The sequence below is a fragment of the Alternaria ethzedia genome (genome assembly GCF_023757985.1).
Source record: "Alternaria ethzedia strain BMP 0044 chromosome Unknown scaffold_19, whole genome shotgun sequence".
Taxonomy (NCBI): Eukaryota; Fungi; Ascomycota; class Dothideomycetes; order Pleosporales; family Pleosporaceae; genus Alternaria; species Alternaria ethzedia.
Window position 1 is genome coordinate 197,864 of NW_026056212.1, and position 18,239 is coordinate 216,102.

The window sequence follows — 18,239 nt, forward strand, 5'->3', positions numbered from 1 at the left end:
ATAGGATTTTCCAAGTGCGTTGATATCAACGGAACGATGTGGTACAGCATCACCCCTAACCCCATCCCCACGTCGAAGGGCTGAGCCGAATTAGTACGGATTCTGGCAATGATTGCTGGTATTTTAAAGTCGTATCCCATCTTTCCGAGCGCGAGGGTATCGAACGTGTGCTTCTTGGCTCGTTTGACTGCTTGCTCTGGTGCACTGGTAGACTCTCTGGTGCGCTGGTTTCCATCTATCAGAGGGGCCCCCGCCCTTTTAGCGCCTTGTGTCTGTGGAATGGCCATGGCCAGCAGTGAGTGCAGAATCGAATTATGGCTTCTCAGGTGGATGATCTCGACGTGCAAGATAAAGATTCCCCCTGGCAGGCCACGGGTGGATATATTGTTTTCGTAGTGTTTGCGCTGGCATTGTTGAAATATGTCTTTGTCACAACACGTTAGTTAGCTTTGCTAATAGAACGGCTTTGAGCGTTCTCAGGTCCTATGATGTCTTTCACTACATTGTGTGATATTGTAACCATTCGAGACACTGGGGTCGTTCTAAAGCGTAGACAGGTGAACTGGGGAACATGGCCATACACCTACCCAAGTCTTGGACGACAAGGCTGAGCACATGCATGCTGCAGGCACTTATCCGCAACCGAACCAACACCGACGTAAGTCAGTATGCAGTCTACTATCGCAAGTAAGCTGGCGCGGAACTTCTCGAATGCATCGAAGCTCCCCAGCCTTCCTCAAGTCACCGATCTTCCGTTGGTGAGACCTACATCGACGTGTCTCATATCAAGCCCATGGAGACACCACTTTACAGAACGTGCGACTGTCGCGACAGCGCACTCTCTTCTACCGCCAACGTCCTTTCCATCTTAACATTCGCGTACATTCTGATAGCTGGCACTCTTTACCAGGTAGCTGCGCTCTATCGAGTGAAAAGTGATAGCGACTGGGCTGCAGTGCAGGCGCAAGCGACACGACTACGAGACTTTGCATGGTCGATAGAACGCAGAGACGCTATCAGCACTGAGTTCTTCAAACGGCTCGACGATCTCGATAAGGAGATAGCAAGGAAGCTTCCTGGCAATGTCGCAACAGGGAAATGGCATCTGGTATGGCGGCAGGCAAGGAGCACCTGGGACAGAGCTGAGATAGAAGAGAAGCTATACAGTCTGGCGCAGATGCGGTATGTTTTGACGGGAGTCCTCTATTTTCCCATAGAGTGAGAGGAATAACAAGCTAACGCTCAGTCCACGCATCAGTCTACTATTTCTCGAGAGTGGATTGAATGACGTTGAGCAAGACAATAAGCCGACGGACCAAGTGCTAGACAAAGCTCGCACCCAGCTCGAAGAGTCGAAACGCCTGTTCCTCACTCAACTCAGGAGCGAGCCCAAGGAGCGGCGAAGACGAACGCTAGATGCAATAAAGAGCGAATCCGGGGAACGAGGGCGCGCAGCTTGGGAGGAGATTGAGGATGTGATCAAGAGGCTTGATGCAGAGGATGTGGAGCGGCGTGGAACCCGGGGGTTTGTCGAAGGCGTTTGATGAAGTGCGGAGCGCAAGAGACGGGGGTTCCCGCTCATAATAAGATTCAAAGCGCGTCCATGTCTGTAGATTTGCGCTCGTGTCGCAAACAAAAACCAAAGTTCAAAAAGATCCAAGTCAAAAAGCACGATGCAGGTGGTGTTGAGAGGATGGCACACGGCTGGTGGCAGTGCCTCGGCTCACGGGGATAGCGGCAATGAGCTCCCCATGGCTTGCGTGCGGAGAAGCATAGCCCTTTACCTCATTCTACCCAGACTTCCTGACCTCCTGCATGCTCATCATTACATATACGGACCAACCTCGCCATGTCTGACGAAACCGAGAAGCCCACCCAGCCCGGAGCGTCCAATGTGACTGACACCCCTGACGTCAAGGAGGTGGTGGATAAGATAGCGGATGCCGCACCCAGGGCGGATCCGAGGGACCTGGACAGGACCGACTTGCTTGCAGGCGTCAAGAAAGTGGACCAAACGATTCTGAGGCTGAACAAGTACGTCAGGTCGAGCGTGTGTCGTTGTGAGGGTCAGAGGCATGAGCTAATGTAGGGCAGACTCCTAGCTTCCCCAGGCGGCCTCTCCGCATTCCTCTCCACATTCAACTACTCCCTCTATATCCTCGCCTACGTGCAGACCAAATCGCCGTCCATTTCCAGCTTCGCGACACGGCTCCTCACGCTGATCCGCCCCGCTTGCGACGATGCAAAGATCTCCGCCGCAACCCTGTTGAACAACGGCACGGTGCCGCCCATCGCTGCGCTCGCCGTCCTCATCTCGAAAGCGCGCACAACGCTGAGGCTGTTTGGTCTTTTCCCGCTGTACGCCTGGTTGCGCTCGCTAGCCTCAGGCCCCAAAGCCGGCACAGATGTCGTGCTGCACCGCATCGCCATGCTGCAGGCGAGCAGCTACTTCTCCTACCAAGCCCTAGAGAACATCTCCCTCCTCGCCGACTCGGGCGTCATCTCGCCCCGCTTCATCTCCACCCTCAATCGCGGCGATTCGACGACTGCGCGTTTATACCTGTATGCCTACCGCTGTTGGCTAGGCGGCGTGTCGTGCGACTTCCTCCGCTTGATGCGCGAGTGGCAGCTCGAGGGCCGCAGGAGGGTGACTAGGCAACAGATGGTTGCCGATGGCCGCGCGATTGCGGAATATCAGGACGAAGAGGACAAGAAGTTTGACAACAGGTGGTGGACCGACTTTGTTATCGCAAGCGCGTGGTTGCCCATGGCGCTGCACTTCAGCAGCACGACTGGAGGCTTGCCAGGCTGGAATCTGGGATGGATGGGTGCCTGTGGTTTGGTGGCTGGAAGTACGAGGTTCAAGGCGCTCTGGGCAAGTACAGCCTAGGGGATTTGTTACCATGGTAAGAGGGCTTACTGGGTTTCGGCACAATTTACATATATTCGAGCGTTTAGCTTTTTTCACAGTTGAGGTATTCGAGCAGTATGAGCCCTTACGTTGTCCATGTCATTTTCCACAGTCCGGTCATGGTGACCATGTGCTGCCGCGGCGATTGCGCCTGCCCTGAACGCATCTTTATGAGCGATACAAGCCGTATGCGGAATGGATACGGAACGCACCTGCTTCTACACTACGTGGAGCTAGCCGTACAGGGAAAGCCCAACCGACTATCCAGAAGTGGGGAAGTGACTATCTCCCAGACACGATTACGTCGGCCCATCCTGCTCCCGCCTGGGACCACGAACATACAATCGACAACGCTGGCGTCACCACACGCCCACGAGAATTGGGACTCACTACCTTTTGGAACACCTTCGTTGAGCTAAGCTGTTCCTGAAACATGGCAGGCAATAGTGTATGTTCGCGACCACCAACGGCATGACATTGACTGACTCATTTCCTGATCTAGAGTCTTGGTCTAAATCCTCAAGACTTTAACATTGTCGAAGCTAGTATCGGTCATCATCTAGAAGCTCTCGACGAACAACGGATTACCAGCGTGGATCTTGTCATCAGCTGTCTGAATCGCATTGCCAAGTTCGACACTATCCAAGGTCTGAATGCCTTTACGGTATTCAACGAGAAGGTCCTCCAAGATGCAGCAGCTTCCGATGCTCGGCGTGCCCAAGGTCTCAAGCCTCGACCTTTGGAAGGTATACCTTATACGATCAAAGACAGCTACAAAGTTGCCGACATGACAGTCACAGATGGCTCACCTGCTCTGAAAGGTGTCATGTCAAGCGGCGACTCTGCAATCGCTGAGAAGCTTCGAGCTGCGGGAGCGATCTTGATTGGAAAGACTAACATGCCACCGATGGCTGCGGGTGGTATGCAGAGAGGCATGTATGGTCGTGCAGAGTCGCCGTATAACTCAAAGTACCTCACCGGCGCCTTCTCATCTGGTTCGTCAAATGGTGCTGCAACATCTGTGACGTCCAGCATGGCAGTCTTCGGCATGGGTAGCGAGACCGTCAGCAGCGGACGAAGTCCAGCGTCCAATAACGCCATCGTATGCTATACGCCATCGAAGGGACTCTTAAGCTGTCGCGGGTTGTGGCCTTTGTACATCACATGCGATGTGCCAACCCCGTATGCGCGATCGGTGGACGACATGTTGGAAATACTAAATGTCATCGCTACTCCAGATGAAGACACATCAGGGGACTTCATACGCGAACAAAAGCATGTGCAGATACCTCAGCCTCCTTCAATCGATTACACTACTCTACGAAACGGCGAAGCGCTGCGAGATAAGAGGGTCGGGGTGCCGAAGATGTACATTGGCCAGAAAGACTCAGATCCGCACGCAAAGCATCCTTACGTCTCACCAGAGGTCGTCGCAATATGGCAACAGGCAGCGGAAGACATTAAGTCTATGGGGGCAGAAATCGTCTATACTGATTTCCCTCTAATAACAAATTACGAAAACGACTCCCGTTCAGGTGAGGCGAACAACGTCGATGGACGTCCCGCGAACTGGAACCTCCTCGAGCGAGGCGTTCTTATCGCCCAAGCGTGGAACGCTTTTCTCGTAGACAACAATGATCCCAGCATCAAGTGCTTAGCCGACATCAAAGATCCCGCGATGCTATTCCCAAAGCCACCAGACTACAAGCCGGATCGCTTTCTCGAAGTGAGGAATTGGATTGATTACCCCGGTCTGCCCAAGATGGTCCAAGATGGTAGTATACATGACATACAGGGTATGGAGCAAGCTCTCAAAGCTCTCGAAGCTCAAAGGAAACGCGATCTAGAAGATTGGATGGACAAAAATGGGCTGGATGTCGTTGCATTTCCTGCGCAAGGCGACGTCGGTCTCGCAGATCTTGAATTCGACATTGACAGCACGACACATAGTCTCCAGAATGGCGTGAAATACTCCAACGGTAATCGCGCGATCAGGCATCTCGGTGTACCTACTATGAGTGTACCAATGGGTGTCATGAGCGACAAGAACGTGCCTGTGAACATCACATTCGCTGGGAAAGCCTACGAAGATACGAAGCTATTGGAGTATGCATGTGCGTTTGAACGGGCGACCAAGAGACGTATACCGCCTCCCCTTACTCCCGCCCTACCCACCGATATCATCCGAAAGGCATTCTCCTCGCCACCCAAAAACAAGTCTCTAATTGAGTCCGTTGCAGCTGTCTCCAACACTATCTCGGGCCTCAATATCCAAGTCTCCATGGTCGCCAACGGTGGCTCTGACCATCCATCGCCAGCAACGTCACTGGAGGTCTTCGTAGACGGGGAGGCGGTATTTCACGAGAACGCCAACAAGTTGCAGTGGAATGTTTCGTTTGCAGATGAAGTTCAGAGGCCGGAAGTCCTGGGGTGGGATCTCAGGCCGTCGCAGAAGAGAGACATCATGGTCATCGTGGTTGTGAAGAGGCAGTTGGATGGGGAGGACCTGCAGAGGGAGGCAAGGGTACTTTGGGTACCTGTCGATGAACTTGGCGAAGTGTCTGCTTGAATATCTGCAAAGACCTACTGCAAAGAACTGCATTTGTTACGCCTGTATGGCACAAGGTTGCGGGGACGACCATGCTGTAAATGACCAAGTCGCATAGAGCGAAGCACCTCGCATCAACTCGATCACTCCACTTTAACAAAACACCGTGTACTTCTGATACCTCCCTTACAAAACCGGCAGAAAAGCCGAAAGATCTCCATCCAACGATCATCCGATGTGGGCAATGCGATATCCGTCACTCCCATTGACGAACCACCTAGTATTCCACGTGATTACAGAAGCGAAGACCTTCCACTTTAGTAAATGTGAGCTGTCTGAGTGACGTGCTCGCCTGAGATAGCCTGGCCGTCCATGATGCCGTGTACATACGCGTCTCCAACAAGACGAAGTTCATGATATCCATTCTCAACTTCTTCCGTGTTTCTTTTCCGCATGACAAATGGTACGTTGCCGTTATAAAAGACCCAGATCTGGTCTCCCGGCAAGGTAGTAGGCGGGCCCATACCGAGGTAACCTCTCTTTGTAATGAAGAAAGCATGATTCGGTACCATACCACAGAGAGATTCAAATAGCCCGCTCATTCCGTGTGGAGGGTAATTAGACTGGTGGCCTTGTTGCGGGAATTCTTCATTGTTGAGTGCGCGTTCGATCTCGAGAAATTCCGAAGCGTGTGTGGCTTTCGCTCGTTCGATAGGGTACTCAGCCATGACGAGATCACCGATCATGGTCCGCCACAGGGCTTCGCATGACTGTGCCGGATCACGTTTATAGCTATCCCGTCCTTCCACTAGTTGTCTTGCGTCGGACATTATGTCCCGTATCTTCCGATAGTCAAGATATTCCTCATCGGAAACCTCGTACACGCTGTTGACTTGCTCTACTTGGTCGACCAGCAGACCTGGTAAGGATAGACATGTCCAATCACTTGATACCTTCGGTACTGAGCCTCCCTTCTCGAGCTTTTGTTCGCGGTCGATTCTACCACCTGCCGAGAACTGCCTGTATCGATGCGAGTGATTCCACCACTTCAGCTGGCGCTTGCCTACACGGTTGGAGCATGCGAAGTCGATTGACCAACTCGGTAGATCGGGGGTGACATGCGGCATCTCGCTGGACGCAATCAGAGGCCTAAGACCTTCTCCAAATAGCAGTAGATCGCTTGTAACCCTTGCAAATAATAAATATGCCGGTAGTGAGTAGCTACGCGCTTGAGCGTGTGGAAGAGTCTCTGAAATCTGACGCGCATCAAGCAAGCCCAATAGCCCATAGATTTTATCGCGTGGATCGGTAGCTTTCCGATGGCGCCAGCGCATGAACAAGTCTAACCCCGACTCGCCATCAGTCGAATGTAGAAACCCATTGACAGGATACAGAAGACTACGGAGAAGTGGGGTATGCATGATGCGCTGATATCGAAACCTGGGTGGGAAAGAGCGAAGATTGTCGCCACGCAGGTGCTGTACCACTAGGAGTATGCTGCGCCGTGACACTGAGAGTGGACCCCATCTGAACTCAGCTGAGCGGGGCAGTATTGACTCTTGAATTGTCCAGATGCGCTCCCACCAGGTATTCCCATACATAACAAAGGCTGCAAAGGCCTTCCGAGCCGTCACGCCTGCGGCACCTTCTTGGAAGAGCGTAGGGAGACCATCCTCGTGATCGACGCCTTTACTAGACAAGTCGTGGGCCTCTCCTGCTGATGCGTTTCGAATTGCTGGTCTGTTGGCCACAGCTTCAAAGAACGCAAATACTGCGTGTGTGTCCGCCTCATTTATGCCATGTCTGGCATATTGGATCTCACCCAGCCATAAGATGCAATGTGCGCATTTACTGTAGATTTCTCGCATCAAGGCAACTTGGCTGGCCTTCTCTTCCATATCCGACTGGTTGATGCATATCTGATCAACCCATAGTGTGCGCATTTGGTTTGGATAGCGTAGGCGTCGAAGGGCGTCGTGGAGGTTTGGCGAGATGTTGACGGGGCTTCCTGACACTTGAAGGCTTCTTTTCTCGCTAGCGTCACCCCAAACATATGAAAGCGCTTCGTATTGCGCATCTCCATCGACACTGACGTTTCGGATATGGCACTCAATTGTTTCGTCGGGACAGCCAGGTAGCAGGTCCAAGACGCGGATCTCGCGGTTGTTGGGGCGTTGAGATACTATGTACCTAGGTAAGTCAGGTGATTATCCAGTCGTGATGGTTCATCAATTTACCTGAAGCCTCCATCTCGATCGAGCCAAGGAGGAGATCTATAGATCTTCCAAACAGGATGAGTGTAGCGAAAGAGTGTCCACGAATGAATCACGTGTACGGTAGCTGTTGCATGATGAGCTGCCTGATCAGCCAAGAGCGGGCTGATCAAACAAAGCCAGGAAACATCCCATGGCCTGCATGCCCAGGTGGTGATATGAAAAATTGTAACATACAACACTTGCGCTGTTCACGACAGCATTCTCGTGGAGTTCTTAAAAGCTTAAGTCTGGCTGCACCGCGGGCGCGTAGGTAGGAACGCTGCCAAGAGTGGGTCCACGGCGCGTCATCTCTCGCGTCAACCAGACCTCGGGAAGTGTGCCCTCTTCACCTCACTTCACCACCACCAAGTCGTACACGATATGGGCGCATCCTACAGGACAAAGCTATCGACGCGCTTGTGCTGATCCGATAGTCCATCTCCATCTCCATCTCAATTCACCCCTTTGGTTTCGCCATGGCAGTTCATGTCGGCTGTCATCTCAGCACATTCATCATCTTCACAAGCAAGAAGACCAAGCCGATGGACTACAGTATCTTCAGGGCTATTTTCAACAGCCCGAAATCCTTTGGTTCTCTTAGTCACCTATTCCGGCCTTTCTGTGCCAGACTATTCCACCTTCGCTCGTGCTTTTCAGAGCCCGGTGTATACTCGTATGCGTTCCTGTGGGATTAAGCAGTTTTATGTTACAACTGTCAGAATCCTGTCAAAACGCGCCTCATCTTTCTACCGATACATATGATATCTAGCATCCACGACGCATCTCCACAGTTCGCATATCGATCGTGACAGATATACCTGTTGACTAGGGTCAGTAGACAGCGACCGGCAACATGACTGTACGGTCTTTGTCTCGTGAATATGTCACAAAATCTATAAGGTGGTTCTGATCAGAACACCACATTATCTCTATTTTGACGCGCGGACCACAAGTTGCGTCATCGCTTCAAGGAAAGCTCTCACTGACTGAGCGCACTGACGGTTCTGGACGGTCTTTGACTGCTCCAGGCAACGTTGATAGGAGTGGTGAGCGTTTGCAAATTTCTTTCAGGGTCTTGTTGAAGGCTTTTCATCAGCCCTCACTGCTCACCAGTGCCTATAACGGAAGTCTTTCGTCGATCACACGCGCCTGCTGAACTTCTTCACTCTTCTGCGCCTGAGTCAGATGATTCGATTCTTCTACTTTCTCTGCACGTCCTTCACATCTCTGCTGCTATAAAGAGCATATCGTCTCCTCTGGCTTGAAAGATTCCTCTCACTCTTTCGACTCACAATCTGCCCTGAGACCAGTTCACTATGGAGCGGAGTCAGGATAGCGATCGAAATCAGTGCGAGTATGTATTCACTAGCGAATATTTTGAGATCAATGCTTACAATATATAGTGCGGCGCAGACTCAGCCATCTGGCATGTCCCCAATGGCAGACAGCTCTCCTTTATCAGAACTTCCCGAAACTCCCTCTCTAGAAGTGAGCAGCGCGATGCGAGGTAACGATGGACGCGTCGAAGCGCTCAAAAATGATGACGGCGAAGAGTCTACGGACGAAAGTTCCAACACCAAGAAGCCATACGCATGCCAGTATTGTGGCAAGACATATGTCAGCGAAGCGAAGCTCAAAGTACGTATCAGAAGCCCACGTTTCATCTTCACGTACTGACCTAACTATAGCGCCATACAAGGGATACCAGATCTAAATGTGCAAAGAGGCGCCTCGGGGGTAGCATGAGTGACAGCGCCTTTGCCTGTCCACGGTGCGATGCCCAGATGTCCAAGAAGTACTCTATAGAGGTCTGTCGTCCGTCCGTATCCTTCAGATAAACATCGCTAATTGTGAATCAGCGGCACATCAAAGACTCATGCTGGAAGATTTGCGACGAATGTTGCAAGGGCCATAAGTCGACGTGCGATGCCTATTATACCGACGACGCCTGTAAACATTGCCTGCAGCAGGGACTTGCATGTACCAAGCACAAAGAACAAGTGTCCGACTGCAACCCAGAGTTGCTCACAGATACACCCACACAGCCGTACAAATCAGCTCCTAGATCTAGTCGCGCTGGCACAGTTGCCAAGGACGACAAAGGCAAGCGTAAGGCCACCGACTCACCAGGTGCGCGTCCAAAGTCCAAGCCGGTCGCCAAGCGTGCAACTGCTGTTGCCAAGAAAGAGACGACTACAGCCACTGGACCAAGTCAGGAAGCTGGCCGTTTGTATCCTCCGTTTGCGTCGCAGTCTGACCTTGAGAGGTCGCCCCAGTATCATATGGATATCGAAGAGAACAGTACGTGGCCTCCAAAAACTCCTTATTCTGAATGACTGCTAATGAAAACAGCTCCAGTTGACGGCTTGAGATCGTCGACTCACCTACAATCGCGCGATCACGTTCCAACTACACTACCCCCGCAGTCGACACTCATGTTTCAGCACGTACAGCGAGATCAAGCCCGAGGATACCTAGCTCTGCAGAAGCAGGTTCCCATACCACCCTTGATACCCGGTCAACAGTACGATGGTCGCGACGTTATGACTCCGCAGCAAGCTCTAGCTCGCTGGCCACACATCCACAATAGTTCTGGTCGTATGACATATATTGTGGGGCGAAATGGAGAGGTCTTGAATCAATCTGCGATAGATGGTGATGAGTTGCTCAAGAAGTTGAATGCGCAACAGAGACGTATCGCAGCCATGGCAACTCGACACAACAACGGAGTGCGTGTGCCTGTACCGACTCGTCCAGCGTCACAGGTACAGGACGAACATCGCAGCCAGTTCAATCATGTACATTCCCCTGAGTCTCGTTTGACGCGCTTCCGACCCATCCAATCCGCCAACTTCAAGGTGTATGAGGAAGCTGCTCGTCGTAACCTTCGGCCCAACGAGTTCCTTGCAAGCGCGCCTGGATCTCGCATGCCTTCTCGCCAGACGTCGGCCCAGCCAGCCGCCGACTTGCACTTGCCGACACAAGGGCAGCTTCAAGGGATGAATACGGCTGCTCCGACTACGAAGAGACCGGTAGCTCGGGAGCTCACACAGCCAGTAAGTGGGATTGTTTCCCGGCTCTAGAATCTAGTCACTGACAAGTTTAGATTGCTTTGCAACGTTCTGCTCTACCCGTAGCAGACGAGAACGATCCCGTAATGACACTTCGTATTCATAGCAATACATACGACATCAATGGCACTCCCATCTTCTCCATCCTCACGATCCGCGCGTCGCAGAAGTTTGGCCCTCGTTTGGAATACTATTGTCAACAGCGAGGCAAACAGTACGGCATAGACTGGGTCTTCATATACCAATACGCGCTAGGTGGCCCGGATGATGACATGGGAGCACGTTACATCAAGATCGACTACGATATGATCTTCAGCGATGTTCATGATCCCGAGCGTCCCGACATCAAGCTCCGAGATATGGACACCATCATGATCATGAAAGCCAAGTCCCGCCTCGTAACCATGATCGAGCATGGCCGGAACAGGATTGAAACTCCGCTATCGCCTACTGGCTCGCAGGTTTCGGAAGACAATATCGACATCGTTGATGGCGAGACCCCGATCTTCCAGAACGCCGGCACCATTGCAAACTGGAACCGCATTGTCGAGAGTAAGATGATGGAGTTGCGCAATCAGGTCAACACCTTGACATCTGAGAACCAGCGCCAGAAGACAGAGTTGGCTAGGCAGAACCAGATGCTCGGTGATATGATCAAGCGCAACAATGCATCGATGCAGAGCAGTCATCCACAGGCTACTGGTCGTGGTGTTCATGCCTTCCCCTTCGTTGGTCATTCAACTGCAAACCTCCATCCCGGCATCCAACGTGGCCCAACTGTCCAGCGCAACGCGTTCATGGACCGTCTGGAAGCAGTCCGAGAACCCACTATGCCAAACGAGTCGCGAAACCGCATGCAGCAATACCAGTTCCCGACTCATCACCCTGGCATGCAAGGTCGCCGGCCCACTTACGATAGCGGCGAGCGTGAGGCGTTTCCGGACTTCCAGAGGATTGGTGCGGCTACGACCCAGCCTACACAGTTCGCTGCATACGGAATGGGTGCCGAGATGAATTCGTATGCTCCTGTTCAACAGCATGTACAGGGCGGGAGTGATGACATGGGCGCTCCGGTGATGAAGGTTGAGGATGTGGAAATGGAGGAGTAGGACTTCAGTTCTAGCTACTGGGACACGGGTGCTGCGTATCTGCCCTGTAGGAGCGTTGAGATCTACTATGAGCGAGGCAAGTCGCCTGATTACTTTCAGACCCAACGAAATGGCGATGATCACACCTCAGGGTGTTCAGCTCCGTGCCGTCAGATCTTCACGTACCAGCTTTAGTGCCACGAGCCTGAGCTTCGTGGATGTGGTGCTCCAGTTACGCTGTCTAGGCTAGCGACGCGCTCATCTACCATGCGCAACAGCATGTACAAGCCTTTTCTAATAATAAACGTCTCCACTCGCTGGTTTGACGAGAACTTCATTCGCAGTGAATCGTATGATGCATGTATCAATCTACTCGGCTGCTTTGAGTGTTCTTCAACCCATGACTCTAATGATTCGTAGGACTTTATCGAGAAAAGTCAACAATCTAACGTGATATTACAACAATGCTATGCTAACGCTAAGCCGACAGAAGTATGTATAGGCAACGGTGTATCCAACACCAACTCCCAAAATGCCCAATGCGTATTCTATAGCTCCCAAACGCCCACATATCTAATCCTAGAGACCATGGTCCCTTAATCACTAGCATACCCGCTCTCCTTGCCGCATTTGACATGCACCAACTCCGTCTTGCCGTCTCCATCAACCACAAGCGCCGTCAGCTTGCCCCCACTAACACACCCCGTATCCAGACCATAGGAATACTCATGTATATTGAGACCCTTCTTTCTGTTGTGTCCGTAAACCACCGTCGCCCTATCCTCCTGCTTCAGCTTCTCCTGGCGATGATTCCAGAACTTCTCCCAAGGCGTGCCCGCATGTTTGCTACTCGGTATTCTCGTCTTAAGATCGATAGTCCGCATGTTCATAACGTGGAAGGGGTCTTGGTGTTCGAGCGGGGTGTCGGGGACGAGGCCGGCGTGTACGGTTACGAGGTTGCCTAATGTCGGGACGGTGCCGACGCGGAGGATGACGGGGCATTGTCGGAGGTATTCGATTTCTCTTTTGGTGAATTGTTTCGCTAGCTTGCGTAGCTTGTAGTCGCCGTGCGATTGGCTGACTTCGTCTACAAAGTCGATGTTTGCGTCGGGGGAGTCGTCGGGGGTGAATTTGAGGACGTGACGATCTTGTGCGTCGGCGATGGAGAGCAGGAGCTTGTCTTCCCAGTTTCCGCGCACGCAGGAAGCGCCGATCTTTTGGGCGAGCTTGATGACGCCTGGCGAGTCCGGGCCCTTGGCTATCATGTCGCCGGTCATGACGAGGTGGTCGTGCTTGTGGTTGAGGTCGATCTTCTTGAGGAGATGCTCCAGTTCTTTTCTGCAGCCATGGACATCGCCGACGAAGACGAGTCTGCTGTGCTTCTTAGGCAGATGCTGCTCGTCCATGTCGCTGACCTGGATCATGCCCTTGAACTCTGGCCGGACATTGCTGCCGTAGCTCATCGTTGGTGCGTTGTCCATGAGATGCAACTCCGTTCTGTATGCTGTGTGTCTAGGCCCAAAGTATGTCCACCAACTTATCAAAAAGAGAACCGCGATTACGAGATACGTGACACTGTGGCGCTTTATCCTCCGGGGGATTCGGTCGGTTGTGCGTGCGATGGCCGCCTGGAACTTTGGCGGAATCAAGAAATCGTCGTCGCGTGCGTAGAAGCCTTCTTCTTCGTCGGATACGTCAAGGTCGTCGCGGTAGTCTGGTATCTGCTCGATGAGGGGTCGCGGGCGGTTTTGCGCATGCGCATAGGGGTGATCACGGTACGACGTCATCGCGATGTTTTGGTCGAAGGGGAAAATCTCGCACTGCCGTCGTATCTCGAGATAGTCTTCACAGCGAGGAAAACAGGCACTGTATACGACGACGTAGAATGCGAAAGCAGTGACAGCGTTATGCCAGTCCTTTTTATTATGGCCGAGCGGTCATTTGCGCTTGGTGTTTCTTGCGCAGGTCCTTCCTGTCGTGGCAGTCGAGAATTCTAGAGGCAGGGTCGGGGCAATTATACAGTAGAGTGTGCCAGGAAGTCATCGAGGCATGATCAGGCGGGCGAGGAGCCTCCATAAGAACGCCGCTGCTGTTTCGCGTTTGTCGAGCCCATCTAGCCTTGCTGGCTGACCCCAGCGTCGATCCCGGACTGCCGGCACGCGGACTTGGCGGGAGCGTGGGCCGCTACTTTAGCTACACACGTGTAATCCACGCGTGTCTGCATCCCATTTCGTGGCAAAGCATCTAGGCAGTGAAATAGAGCAGTCGCTGCGTTGAAAGCGCGCCCATTTCGATGCAGGTGGTGCGCCGTGGTTCTGGGCATACGTGCCGCTTGTATCCTTTCGAAGCTTAGCGCTACCTGACCAGGCAGTCGCGAAGGATTCACGCCTTGACAATCAGCGCGATATCCATGGATCAGTCCAACACACTTGGGCAACATCGCATGTTCCTTTTTTGCTTCAGGTCTCATCATGTTGTTTTCCAAAGAACCAAACCCGCTCAAGGTGGTCGTCTTAGGTGAGGCCCAATCAGGCAAAACATGCTTCATTGACATGGTATGCGACCGTCCTGTCAACATTACCCATTGTCGTTTCTCCTCCAGTAGCATCAGTATTGACACTGGCTCTAGTTCCTCGAAGGGAAACACTTTATTCGCCACAGCGCTGTCGACTCTGAACTACTTTCAAGGACCATTTCGCACGCTGATGACAACTGGAGCTTTTCTTTCATGGATATAGATCTCCAGGGCTCCATATCTCCCTCATATCGCCGTGTATTGAATGAATACATTGGGAGTGCTGATGGCGTCGTTCTGATATACGACATCACTGCCCAATGGTCTTGGGATGAACTCATCAAATACACGTATCCACACATCTACCACTGTCGCAACACCATATTTACCAAAGACGGCACAGAAGGGAGGATGCAAGGAGTGAAGAAGAGGTTCGGTTGTGTAGTAGTGGGGAATAAAAAGGACATGGTCGATGAGGATGCATCAAAGAGGCAGGTGAAAAAGGACATGGCGGAACAATGGGCTGCAAGTCAGGGTTTCCGGCATTTCGAGATTAGTTCCAATGAGCGCGGGGAGGTAGAAGATGTTATTAGAGCCCTGGTGGATAGTGTGCAGAGAGCCAGGCGTATGGATGCGAGAGATATTGGAGATAGTAGGAGAGACGGTGAAGGGGGGATAACGGGATGGGGCATGAAGGTTGTAAAGCGGTTGACCAATGGGTAAGCTGAAGTCCTTGCAGACAACTGCCATCATGTTCACGAACGACGATCCTTCGGACAACAGGAACTGAACTATTTCAAATATCACTGCGAAGCAATGACGTAGAGATGCGGGCTTATCTCCGCCTAGACAAGTACATTATCCATACCCCATCACGTCCCCGCAGTCCGCGCTCATACATCAACATCAGTCTGCATGCTCTGCAACCTTTGAAGACATTAGAATACGAAATTAAGCCCAGCGACGATGTCCAGCTCCACCGCAGAAATGTCGCCACTGACCCTCATATCAGCAACACCATCGCCATTCGCACGCATGAACCGCATCGCGCTCACTCTAAAAGGCATACCCTTCGAGCTCAGGAATGAGATACCATGGCAAAGCGCAACAGAAACACCCAAATACAACCCATTGGAGAAACTGCCCATCCTGCTTCTCCCTGACGGCCGACCGCCAGTCTACGATAGCGCGCACATCCAAGAATACATTGTGCGCAAGTATGCAGACAGGGGCCCGAATCTAATCACCGGCGACATGGACTTGGATCTACAAATCCGACAGATCGTCGTCTTGAGCGTGGGTTGCATGGACGCCATCGTGATAGCCCGGTTTGAAGCTCGCCGAGAGAAAGACAAGCAGTCGCAGCTTTGGCTCGATCGACAGAAGCGGAAGATCAGTGGCGCAATGCAGGCTTTCGATGAGATGGTCCGGAGTATAAGAGAGCAAGAGAAGGCCTATCTCGTTGGTGACGAGATGACGATTGCCGATATTGCAGTGGTGTGTACAGTTGGGTTTATCGACTTCGGAAGCATGAGCCCCGGATGGAAAAGCAAGTACGAAGGGTTGGCGAAGTGGTTCGAGGAACTGGATCAGAGGAAGGAGTTTGCGGAGACGAGACCCGTTATGTTTGATCTGAAAGAGACTGTAGTGTAGAGAACTACAATATGGCTACTATGTCGTCGAATATTGGTATCGCAGCATCCAAGCTACTTCCTGGACGGCTCGTTTTGTGGCACATTGTTATCTTCGCCCGTGAGCTCAATCATACTCTCTGTGCCAATCTCCTCAATCTGTAGCTGTGGCGGGTACCAAACGTAAAAGCTGATCATGACGAGGAGCATCAAGACGCCATCGAATACGTATACTGTCCACTCGTTCGAGTTTAGGTAGCCGTCGTGTCCAGCGATGAATTCGACTAGGCGGAAGATGTTTCGTATTGAGATGAGAACAGAAGTCCCGTATAGCATCCAGAGCACACTTTCCCAAGGTACATCGACAGTTTGGCCAGTGTTGCGGAGGTGGAGTGAGAACTTGCGGTGGAAAAGAACGCAGCACCACATGAATCCGGCAAAGATGAGGACTTGTAGACCCAAGCCTGTGACGATAACACCGTTTCCAGCGTTTACCAATTTCGGCTTGGGAAGGAACCCCGCCCCAGTTGATTGGATGTTAAGACAAAGAAGGTCGCCTGCGATGAAGATTCGAGTGCACCATCGAGGTGACACATAAGAGAAGCGTTCGCCATGCGTGGCTCGTACTACGCGCGAGTAAACCATGTACAGTGTGCCTGCAAACAGACACGGTGGAAGGAGGAGGAAGATCGCTTGTAGAAGGAAGGGGACTAAAGCGCCTGTATGATGGGTTGCTATTGCGCGACACGCATAACCCATGGGCTCAGCTGGATATGTCAGTCTACCGGCGTACGCATGCCAGTCAGACCAGAGCCAAGAAATACGTACAGAAGCCACCAGTAATGAATGGTATAGCGTACCATGTTCGATGTTTGTACGCTTTATAGGTATGTGCTAGAGTCAAGACGAGGAAAAGAACTCCAAACGTTATGGCTGCTGCGAAGTTGGGCACGTATTTCCAAAGGTAGGCGCCTTTGTAGGTTTCAAGCGCCGGCATTCTCGACGACGTATCGAGCAAAAGCGTGCAAAGGTAGTAAACGAGGCTTCAAATGATGGCACTGCAGAGACAGGCGACAAGGAATTTGTTTTGGAATGGAACAGGGATTGCGAGTGAGAAGGCAGCACAAGCAAAGCAGTTGGAGACTACTTGTAGGGAAATTTACCGCGCACCCAGAAGATCATATTATCTTGCTCCTGCCTTGCGAAGCGCCAAGAGCCTGCCTTCTGCTAGCCATAACGCTCAGATACTCACAGGGCAAAACTGTGCAGCGATCGATGTATAGCCGCATAGCATGGAAGAAGTGGCAGGCCGAAATGAGTAGAGCTTGCGAATTGTTGCTGCCTTTACGTCCGTGCAAGTCTTTGTTGTACTGAGAATGGACTAAAACAGTTCGTTGAAGCGCAGGGTATCATCGATGGGTTGGTGGAATGGATGAGAAGAGGGCTGGCGCTTGACCCAAACAGGTTTACACGCGTGTTACGTCAGCGAAGGGTGGCGCTAGTCAGGAGGCCTTACCCGAGAGATCAGGCCCCCTTCTCCGCCAAGCGCCGTTGCTCGTCCATGCTTCTAATGTCTGCACGTATGTAATACGCGTGTTACCTGATCTCTCACAGTCATGAAGCCAACATGCTTCGGCGCAGTCACAGGAAGTCCAAAGGCGGGTGCCTGGAATGGTGCGTCCTTTACCCCCTGGTCTTACAATGTCCTTCCTCTCCTCTCGTTCAACTAACACGTCCGTGTAGTAAACGACGGCATATCAAGGTAAGCTTTGGATTCAAAGCTCTCTTGAAGTTATTGGTAACCTGATACTTATCAGTGCGATGAAAACCGCCCTCGCTGTCGGCTATGTACCGTTTCTGAGCGCGCGTGCAGCTTCACATCCATCTCAGCCCCAGATGCACACCCTCGATCCGTAAGCCCAGGGCATCAGTTTGACTTCAATGCTTCAGTTACACCCAACGATAACCCTCCGACAAGTTCTGCGCTCTGTGACGGTCGCACAGCAGATACTCCATCGACAAATGGTAGCCAAGCGTACCACGAAGATCACGTCAATGCCGGTCACATGGAGCTCCTCCTCCATGCTATGCTGAATGAAGAAATGTACAATTTTGCCGTCGGCTTTGAGAAGTTCCATCGTTCTGGTATCGCTCTCGGTTTCGAGACCGCTCTGCAGGCGTCATACCTCATGCACCAGATCCTCGCCTTTTCCGCCTGCC

General features: G+C 52.1%; 7 protein-coding genes across 7 annotated transcripts; 4 read left to right on the top strand and 3 right to left on the bottom strand.

Annotated features, from left to right (window-relative positions):
* Window positions 1-1,177: 1,177 nt before the first annotated feature.
* Window positions 1,178-1,544, top strand: J4E87_007169 (uncharacterized protein; the record flags this gene model as incomplete). Its single annotated transcript, XM_049378765.1, has 2 exons — window positions 1,178-1,182; window positions 1,277-1,544. 2 exons carry the CDS (start codon window positions 1,178-1,180, stop codon window positions 1,542-1,544), a joined length of 273 nt encoding a protein of 90 aa, XP_049231427.1.
* Window positions 1,545-1,849: 305 nt separating this feature from the next.
* On the top strand, window positions 1,850-5,480 carry J4E87_007170 (uncharacterized protein; the record flags this gene model as incomplete). The annotated part of the gene is made up of 4 exons (XM_049378766.1): window positions 1,850-2,043; window positions 2,095-2,852; window positions 3,352-3,359; window positions 3,414-5,480. The coding sequence occupies 4 exons, from the start codon at window positions 1,850-1,852 to the stop codon at window positions 5,478-5,480; spliced, it is 3,027 nt and encodes a 1,008-aa protein (XP_049231428.1).
* A 296-nt stretch (window positions 5,481-5,776) lies between these two features.
* Window positions 5,777-6,586, bottom strand: J4E87_007171 (uncharacterized protein; the record flags this gene model as incomplete). Its single annotated transcript, XM_049378767.1, has 1 exon — window positions 5,777-6,586. The coding sequence occupies one exon, from the start codon at window positions 6,584-6,586 to the stop codon at window positions 5,777-5,779; it is 810 nt and encodes a 269-aa protein (XP_049231429.1).
* Window positions 6,587-9,030: 2,444 nt separating this feature from the next.
* J4E87_007172 (uncharacterized protein) lies at window positions 9,031-11,894 on the top strand (the record flags this gene model as incomplete). The annotated part of the gene is made up of 5 exons (XM_049378768.1): window positions 9,031-9,068; window positions 9,118-9,352; window positions 9,685-10,015; window positions 10,073-10,770; window positions 10,821-11,894. 5 exons carry the CDS (start codon window positions 9,031-9,033, stop codon window positions 11,892-11,894), a joined length of 2,376 nt encoding a protein of 791 aa, XP_049231430.1.
* Window positions 11,895-12,469: 575 nt separating this feature from the next.
* J4E87_007173 (uncharacterized protein) lies at window positions 12,470-13,660 on the bottom strand (the record flags this gene model as incomplete). The annotated part of the gene is made up of 1 exon (XM_049378769.1): window positions 12,470-13,660. One exon carries the CDS (start codon window positions 13,658-13,660, stop codon window positions 12,470-12,472), a length of 1,191 nt encoding a protein of 396 aa, XP_049231431.1.
* Window positions 13,661-15,354: 1,694 nt separating this feature from the next.
* On the top strand, window positions 15,355-16,041 carry J4E87_007174 (uncharacterized protein; the record flags this gene model as incomplete). The annotated part of the gene is made up of 1 exon (XM_049378770.1): window positions 15,355-16,041. One exon carries the CDS (start codon window positions 15,355-15,357, stop codon window positions 16,039-16,041), a length of 687 nt encoding a protein of 228 aa, XP_049231432.1.
* A 53-nt stretch (window positions 16,042-16,094) lies between these two features.
* J4E87_007175 (uncharacterized protein) lies at window positions 16,095-17,016 on the bottom strand (the record flags this gene model as incomplete). The annotated part of the gene is made up of 2 exons (XM_049378771.1): window positions 16,095-16,786; window positions 16,848-17,016. 2 exons carry the CDS (start codon window positions 17,014-17,016, stop codon window positions 16,095-16,097), a joined length of 861 nt encoding a protein of 286 aa, XP_049231433.1.
* Window positions 17,017-18,239: the final 1,223 nt, after the last annotated feature.